The sequence below is a fragment of the Poecilia reticulata genome, chromosome 2 (assembly GCF_904066995.2).
Source record: "Poecilia reticulata chromosome 2, P_reticulata-male-v2, whole genome shotgun sequence".
Taxonomy (NCBI): Eukaryota; Metazoa; Chordata; class Actinopteri; order Cyprinodontiformes; family Poeciliidae; genus Poecilia; species Poecilia reticulata.
Window position 1 is genome coordinate 8,531,558 of NC_088831.1, and position 9,261 is coordinate 8,540,818.

At 40.2% G+C, this 9,261-nt stretch overlaps 1 protein-coding gene across 3 annotated transcripts in view; it reads left to right on the top strand.

Annotated features, from left to right (window-relative positions):
- Nucleotides 1–8,289, top strand: part of LOC103476944 (rho GTPase-activating protein 6-like) — a 56,587-nt gene extending 48,298 nt beyond the window's left edge. For 2 of the 3 annotated variants that reach the window (XM_081616812.1, XM_081616823.1), the window contains exons 5-14: nt 770–898; nt 1,018–1,213; nt 1,306–1,361; nt 2,634–2,784; nt 2,917–3,065; nt 4,177–4,356; nt 4,599–4,690; nt 4,774–4,988; nt 5,071–5,142; nt 5,508–8,289. In XM_081616812.1, the coding sequence (XP_081472938.1) occupies nt 770–898; nt 1,018–1,213; nt 1,306–1,361; nt 2,634–2,784; nt 2,917–3,065; nt 4,177–4,356; nt 4,599–4,690; nt 4,774–4,988; nt 5,071–5,142; nt 5,508–6,004 (1,737 nt within the window). In that variant the 3' untranslated portion in view covers nt 6,005–8,289. The remainder of the gene's footprint in view (nt 1–769; nt 899–1,017; nt 1,214–1,305; nt 1,362–2,633; nt 2,785–2,916; nt 3,066–4,176; nt 4,357–4,598; nt 4,691–4,773; nt 4,989–5,070; nt 5,143–5,507) is intronic. The other variant, XM_081616821.1, reaches the window with a different exon arrangement.
- Nucleotides 8,290–9,261: the final 972 nt, after the last annotated feature.

Genomic DNA, 9,261 nt, shown 5'->3' on the forward strand with positions numbered 1-9,261 from the left:
TTTTACTGTTTGGAAATTTTTAGGTACAAATGCTGTGCTGTGGAAAAAAAAAAAAAGTGATTGCTCTCTCACAGATTTTAATACCCGAAAAAGATAACTTGAGTCAATACAAAATGGATTTTTCAAATGAACAAAAAATAAAATAAAATACAAATTTCAACAAAACATAATTTACATCTTTATGTAAATCGTTTGATCCACTTGCTTGAGAAGAATTGTTTTAATTTCAATACATATGAGTCATTTGCAGAAGGACTGAATGAACTTTGATTAAGTCACTCCAAAACTTTTATTTAGGTTGTTTTTAGTTATTGAGAGCTTGACTTGTTGATGTATCTCCACTATTTGTTGTTCCGCATAACCAAAGCAAAATGAGCTCGAGTTTAAAGATACAATCTGGATTTTTGAGGATTTTCTGTAGAATTCACTCACTGCAAAAATGCAAAATCTACTGAACATTTTCCAAAGGTTCTGATGAACTTCAAGATGTTTCTTTAAAAAATGTGTAGCAGGATTGTGATCCTGCAATTTTTGGCTCCATTTATGTGACTCATTTATCCCACATTCCATGCATGAAAAAGAAAATATTAAAAAAATTACATTTTGTATTTAATCAAGTTATATCTGTCTAATCTGAAGCATTTAATGGGGACAAAAAAAAGACAAAAACAAGCAATCTGTAAAGGAACAAAAACTTTCCCAACCACTGCATTGCGGGTTTCAATGGAGAAAAACACAAATTAAGACCCTGGATGGATGTTTTGTTTAGTTCGCCACCAAGCGACCCTCCAACAAAGAGTTATCCAGCAGTAACTCCTCACTCAGTTCCACGTCAGAGACGGCCAATGAGTCGACGTCACCCAACACCCCCGAGTCCGCACCACGAGTCCGCCGGAGGGTAAGAAAGCGCTTTAATCGTCCTCCTTCTCCTCCTCGAATCCCAAACATGGACCTGCTTGTTTTTGTTTGTTTAATTCACTGGAGTTAGATTGAATCAAATGCATGATTACCCACCAGGGAGGCATGTCTGTGGATTCCATCACAGACCTGGACGACAACCAGTCCCGCCTCCTCGAGGCGCTGCAGCTCTCCCTGCCGGCCGAGACGCAGAGCAAGAAGGAAAAGCATAGGGACAAACGTCTGAGCCTGAACCCCATCTACCGGCAGGTGCCCCGGGTGGTTGACAGCTGCTGCCAGCACATCGAGAAATACGGTGGGCAGATGCCCAACTTGAGCAGTCGGTGCAAACATTACGCACGTCATGCTTTCAGGCTCATTTTTGTTGTTTTCTTCTTTTCTTTTCAGGTTTGCAGACTGTGGGAATCTTCAGAGTGGGAAGCTCTAAGAAGAGAGTACGACAAGTGAGTTGTCCAAAGTGTTTCTCATTTGACATGATTTTTTCTTTAATTGGTGCAAAGTTCTTCATTTCAATCCAGAGATTTTTTTTCCCTTTTCCAGAAATTGGCATTGGCTTAGCAAATTCTTTTTCATGACTTGACGAAATCGTGCTGGCATCGTCTAGGTTGAATCTTGTCTGATGGTGGTTCATGCTTAAGTTTTGTGGTCCAAATTTTCAGACGGATTTTTTGTTATTTCTACGTTGTGAAATACACACAAAAAAATACCTGGGCTATTTAAAAAAAAAGTAGCATTTATTAATGGCATTGAACTGGTAGAACTGGGAATATAATACCATTCTGTTGGATGAAACGAAACCTCACACATGGTTTGAATCAAAGTCCTTCACGGTTGGCATGACCACTTCTGGAGAAATCATTTTCCACCGATTCCAATCAATCTAAGGGAGGTTTCATCGTTTCATCTTCAACTGTTCATCCTTGTGCTTCATAATAAATTTCAGTCTGTCTTTGATGTTTTCCTCGTACAAAAGTTCTTGTCACAACACTATCATTTCCCTCAAAAACAACAGCCAGGTTTTTCTGGTAGACATATTTGGAAAGAGGTCTGAGGGTTATCTTTGATCTTCAAATTAATCGGTTTTTGTTCCGCGTGGTTTACAACTCGCACAGTCAAACAGAACAGGTCAAATTTTTCATAAATTTGCATTTCTTACATTTTTTTTGAAGCATGAGCTGATATATTATCAGGTTGTAAACCGTCAGCTGCATTGGTGTTATCTGCTGTAATGGTTCAGAGTTAATGGATGGACGACTGCTTAGGGAGGGGAGGACATTTAGGGGGGAGAACGTTTAGTCAGAGTGGTATGTTGTGTTTAGAAGCGCTTACGTTCTTTTGAAGATCACATAAATCATGTTATTATTTGTGTAAACCCAATACCTGATGGTGTGTATCTTATTTTTGAGTTTGTTTCAGATAGTCCTGGATGATTCGTGGTTATTAGAGCAAATTTCTCAAATCATAATATGTTGGAAGTGATGTGTTTTAAATCATCTCCTAAAAAAAGCAAAACTGGAATGAGCCGTCTGGAAGTCCTCCAAAAGGCTAGATGGTCAAGATTACAACTCATACTGGCAGAAGTGGTCTGGATACAGTCGTTTAGAGGGTCAGAAGGTTGGGAATGTGTACGGGTGTGTCGCTTCAAAGAATATAATGTCCATTGTTTAGTGGAGAGGATGTTTCTGAAAGTCGCTCTTCCTCTCCTTGGCTCTCAGCTGCGGGAGGAGTTCGATCGGGGTATCGACGTGCAGCTGGATGAGGAGCACAGCGTTCACGACGTGGCGGCTCTGCTGAAGGAGTTCCTCAGGGACATGCCCGACCCGCTTCTAACCAGGGAGCTCTACACGGCCTTCATTAACACCACATGTGAGCCTCGACCATCTACTACTTTCCACCTTAAAAACTACAAGAACAAATCAAACCTATGAGAAAGTGAACATTTTCCTCAGATGAGTATCTTTTTCTCCATCTTATTCCGTCCTGATCTGTGCGGCACAGTGTTGGATCTGGATGAGCAGCAGAGCGTCACGCAGTTGCTGATCTACCTTCTCCCAGCATGCAACAGCGACACTCTTCACCGCCTGCTTGAGTTCCTGTCCACTGTAGCGGACCACGCCAACGACCAGCACACCAAGGACGGTCAGGAGGTGAGGACTGAACAGAAGTATCGGGTTGAGTAGAGAAGGCGCTTCTGGGCGGTTTGTTTAAGGTTTATTTCCACCTCATTTGGTGGAAATAACCAAAAACAAGTAACAGGAAGCGGCTTGTTTAACCAGGCTCTATTTGCAGCCCTGGAGGAGAAAATGCTCTGGACAAACACTGATGGAAGATTACCAAGTGGTCTTGGAGTGGCTATGACATCAGATATTATGTGAATGGCTGCACTTACTCTAAGATCTGCAAACTAAACTGACATTTAGCTGCAAACTAAACTGACATTTAGCTGCCATTGGCTAAAGACGGGGAATCAAATAGGTACATATGAGGTTTTCATTTCAGAAATAGACTGATTAGAGAAAATAGAAACATGTTGAAACTGTTTTATGTTATTCTAATTTGTTTTTCAGAAACATTTTTTGTGATTTTCATCACTTTTTCACACCAAGACCTTTATTTTATTATTTTTTTTTACACACGTTTCAAAGATTTGTTTTTCTTACTTTTTCCCTGAAGGAGTACATTTTCTTCCAGGGAGTGTTTGCGGTTTTTGCTCAAGTTCTTCTGCACATGAAAATGTTTTTTGTGCGTGCGTGCATGTGTGTGTGTGTTAATGTGTTTACATGACAATGAACTCAAGCACTGAAAGTGGATTTAAGGCTCTCACGTCCTGACCGTGTCACAGGAAGTCCGGATGTTCCACACCAGATTGTGAAGATCTCTTCATTACTTTTTTTGGCTGCTAGTGGTTCCCATCCCTCCACAGGGACTGGGTGTGGAAGGGGAGTAAACTGGACAAGAGAAAATTAATTGGATCCAGATTTCTGAGCTGGGATTGTAAATTTTGTTACTAAATATGAGCTAGTATACCTCAACACAAAATAAAACACTGTGGTAAATGTGCCCAAGTGGTGAAAAGCAGAGTAGAATGTAAGGCATTAGGAACAAAATGGAAAGCGAGACCAAATGATCAAAATGGGAAAGTGCTAAGACATTATGAAAAACTACAAAAATACTCTTAGTACTTCAATTCTAGGCATAGTATACAAATGTATAACAAGCATAACATTAATTTTGTTGCCTAAATCTATCCCATTTTAGATCCCAGGGAACAAAATGACGTCTCTAAACCTCGCCACCATCTTCGGGCCCAACCTGCTCCACAAACAGAAGAGCTCGGATAAGGAGTTCAGCGTCCAGAGCTCTGCCCGGGCCGAGGAGAGCACCGCCGTCATCGCCGTGCTGCAGAGGATGATCGCGGGGTGCCAAACCCTCTTCATGGTTTGTGGCTCTGCTCGGTGCACATATGCACTCAAATTCACATTTGCTTGCTTGTGTTGACTTTAAGAGTCCTCAATAACTTGAGAAGGAGCTAAACTTTTTACACTGAGCTCTCATTTTTTTTATTGTACTTTTTCTACCTTTTTCCCCACAAATATGGACTTACGGTCTTAGTGAGTGGAAGCTGTAAGTTTAGACCTGTTTAAGCATTGACTGAAGAATTCAATGTGATTGTCTTATAGGTGCCCCCCGATCTGCAAAATGAAGTCTTGATGAGCCTTTTGGAGACGGATCCAGATGTGGTTGACTATCTTCTCAGGAGGAAAGCCTCACAGTGAGTCGCATTCATTCACCATCTCCATGTCTCGGTTTTTCTTCGGCCGTCTCTGTGTTCCCTAATTTTTGGTTTTACTGCAGGAGTCCCGACCTCCTTCAGCCTGAGGAGCCCTTCGCTCTGAGCGAGCGACGTTCGTCCAGCGACTCCAACAAGGTGTCCAGTGGTGAAGTTTCTCCTTACGACAACAATTCGCCAGTGCTGAGCGAGCGAAGAGGGGATCCGGGGAGTCCAGCTGGTGACCAGCAGTTTCCTGTGGTGGAGCAGGTGGCCGACTGGAGTCGAGAGCCTTCCAAAGGTCAGCTCTGCAGAACTTATCAACTCACTGAGTCTTGTCTTTCTCCTGTGACACAAAGTAACTTTTTTTTAACCTTTTTCAGAAGAGCATGCCAACATTTGGGGCACATGGCACACCACTCTCAAGCCAGTTCTCAAGAATCAATCGCATACAGGTAACCGCTTTCAAATCAGTTACCACCTTGAGCACTATGAGTATTATGACTTCAAACTTACACCACAAAATAAAACATATTCAATGGGTTCTCCTGAGGTCATCAACCGACTGATATAAGTGCAAAATAGAGAACTTCTATAGTTTTCTCTAAGCTAATATCTGAGATAAACATGAATCTGTGTGTTATTTTACATTTTTAATTGAATTATTCAAATGTCTTCATTTTTTTTAAAATAAGCAGCTGCAGAATGTTAGTCTCATGATTTTGGAAAATATTTTTTTATTACTAATTGTAAGTGTTCAGGTATTTCTGTATTCTTATTAAAATGATGACTTTTGCTCATGATGTGATGCTGTTTCTAGGTTCCCATGGCAACATGTCAGAGGAAAGCTCCCGCAGCTCTCAGGAAGGTCTTGACGGACTCCACGGCGACGTCAAACTGCACACAGACGCAAAACGGACTCACACAACACCGGAGTGCAGATCCCACCCCCCTGTAACCCGACTGTGCACAGCCCCCCACTCGGAGAGGGGGCGGCCGCGCCTCCACCTGAACATTAACCCCCCCGTGACAGCCCACCTGAACAGCATGCCGGGCCCCCTCCGGTCACCAAGCGACGGACGCTCCCCTCCCCCCTACAACGCCCATCACCGTGTGGCAGGCTCTCAGAGCTTGCCGCAGCTTGCCGCGCCTCCCCGACCCCCGCCGCAGCCCGGCAGGCCGACAACGCCGCAGACCAACTCGGGCCAGATGGTTCCGCAGAGTTCCGAGTGGCAGGACTGGCAGCGGGAACGTTGGCAGATCTGGCAGCTGCTCTCGTCAGACAACGCCGACACACTGCCGGAGACGCTGGTGTGATCTCAAGACTGTAGTCTCCAAAATCTTTCACTGACCAGCCCTCCGTCTTTTCCTTCTCTTCAGAATCCCCCTTTGCGCTCCCGCATCTCAGCGCCATGAAGTTGTTTACATGCGCAGCTCCTGCCTTATACAGACTTTTTTTTATTATTATTATCTACGAGCCACAAGTATTTCTTCTTTGTATGGATTTTGTGACCTCTCTTTTTTTGTTGTTGTTGAGTTAGGAGCCCACCAAAAATACCTCAAAATATATAAACCCCTGTAGAGAAAACACCCAAGTATTCCACTAAGAATCAGTTTATCCACCCTGATGGAGAACTTTTTTTTTTCCATTTTTTAAACACATTTTATTGCTTTTATTTTTTTTACACAAACTCTAAGATGTACGCATCATTATTTGCTGCTAACTTTTTTTGTGCATTCTATTGATGTAATTCAACCACGTTTCTGCAAAGATCAAACTTTGAATTATGCTTTAATGTTAAATGTTATCGGACTGTACAATATGTAAGATAATGTAACATATGTATGTTTTCCTCAGAGTATCTCCGTAAAATTAACACACCTTCTTTGCTGGTTTGTCTAGATGCTTTTTGTCCCTCTTTTGTTACCATATTTCCTTTTGAATGTATAAAGTTTCTCTTGTGGCTTAAATGCTGTAAGTTGTGCGCTGTTGCCGCCTGCTAGACTGCGGACACAATGTGCCAAAGCTCCACTATAGGGGAACTTCATCAAATGTTCAAGATGGGCATTTGGACAGATTTTGTAAATATTTCTTTTATTTCACAAGCATAAAAAACATCTTATTTTAAAACCAAAGTATCAGGTTGTTAAAAGAAAATTCATCAGATTCTGACGGAAAAATACAAAGTTTAACCTTAAAGACCATAGATATTAAAATTATTGAAAGGTCTTTTTTTCATTTTTTTTTTTCAAAAAAGTATTTCAAAATAGGTCAAATTTGGGAAAAAAATGTTTCATGGTATTATGGATTTTTGTAAAAAAAAAAAACAAACAAACAAACAAACAAACAAAAAACAAACATATATATACTTAATGTAAAATATTAAATAAAAAAATGTACAGCCTCTTCTATAATTATTGCAACCCCTGGTAAAGTTGTATTTTCCAAAGAATTTAAGTGTGAGGTCTGGGATTATGACGGGAAGAGATTATTTTTATTTTATGTGTCTGTATTGATTCTGCAGTGTAACCCCAATCATTTACATTTGCAGTTGTCAGACAGAAAAAGGTTTTTTTTTTTCCTATAATACCTACCAAACAGCAACATGTTGATAGGATCTAATGCTACGGAGACAAGGAGAATTCAAACTGGCACATTTGGATGCAGTTTTCTTTAAAGCTACTTTTGGAGATTTATGGCCCACATTTATTGAGATAAATGTGTGCCTTTGTCATAGCACTTGTAAAATGTTTTCAGTTATCCCTTTGACTGTAGATATGGGCAAACATTAACAACTTAAAGGTCATGCACTGCAATAAAAAAGTAATTTATTTCTGAGATCTTTTACAGATCTTTACCAGGAGTGATGATAATCATGTAGGGCGCTGGAGATATTCTTCAAAATGTTCTTTTCAGAGCTAGTAATTGATTCTTTTGCATAACACACATTTGACTGAATAATGCCAAACAGACTCAACTGATTAACGACGTTGATCCAGTCTGGCCGATTCTTCTCAGATTTGACTCTGAAGTAAAATATTTGCAGGCAAATATTTCACTTTTTTATTCTCTACACAAATCGTATTTGCTCATATAAATCCCTTTTTGATTTCTATTCAGCAGCACAACACAATGGTTTTCATAATGCAGGTGGTGCCATCTAGTGTTGGAAAAACGCACTCCAGCTTCTTCCTGCCTCCCACGTTGCAAGATTTCCATGGAAACCCACTCGCCTATCAGGGCGGAGATTCAAAGCATGTGACTTAAAGCACCTTTTGGAATATATGCTAGGAATTGAGTGTGCCATAGGTCTGGTATCTCCATGTATAGCAGCTCACTTTTTTATTTTATACTTCTGTGGGTTCCTTCATTGTTATAATATGAAATACAATGTATCAATCTGAACTGAAAAAAGGAAGAAAAAAAGACAGTAATGGTCCTCATCTAATGTCATGTCTTGTTGACTTAAATATGAAACCACCAGAGCTTGTTTTGTTTTGGTGGCTTTTACGGGGTCAAAGGTTATGTGTTTGGTTACTGCTTTTGTACTGCGTGTCCTCATCAGCATATGCTACCATCGAATTAAATATGATAAAGTTTACATCTGGATCTCCTTTAATAATTTCATACTACATTTCATGAACATTCATTTCTATTCAGTGCATCGATATAGCAGCAAATCCCAACACAAAACATGAGTTTAGGGCATTTTACAGGAAAAAAATTAATATTCATATCTGTCCCATCAAAAGCATTTGTGGATCACAAAATTTCTTGTATATTCTTAGCAACAAAACCAGGATTTGACTCACTATATGAAAATATTTGTGGTATTTGGTTTTCATTGTTATAAATTAATAAAATGCAGATTTGAGTGCCTGGGTTTGATTTTAAGGAAATGTTGATGGGGCATCTGTGGTCCTATTTACTATCGAATCCAAAATGAGAGCAAAAATCATGATTATTAATAGATGAATATTTTGTGTTGTACTTAAAATATTACACAGAAAAAGTCTATCACTAAAAAGTCTCCATGTGCATCAGCTGGCTTGGTTATGAACAATTAGTACCAGGTTCACCTTTGACATCTCTGAGGTAGATGTTGCTTAATTCTTCTTGGCATATTCAAACTGTTGTCAGAGATGTCGGTCCTAATTAACGATAGCATCAGGTAACTGCTGCAAATTTGTTGGCTTCACATATATTTTAATCTTCTGTTAAACCAGATCTTACAGATTTTATACCGACTTGAGAATAGGCAGAGCTCATGATTAGCTTTCAGACAAATTTTCACTAAGGCCAAAGGTCGTGGCTTTACGACCATCCCGTAAGGTTCATTCAGCCTGCTGTCATGTTCAAGTTTCATCCAAACATTTATCAATCAGAAGTAAAGTTGAAAGGTAAACAATTTCAGCTAACACCACTGCTGGTAAGCCATCCCCACAGCAACATTTTCTGAGGTAAGGCCTCTTCTTCTGATCAAAAACTGGAGGAAATAAAACAAGCCTCAGATCAAAGTCCAAGATGCACTCTCTGCAGAGTTTACTGCCTCCGTCTGTGTGCCTTGTTTGCA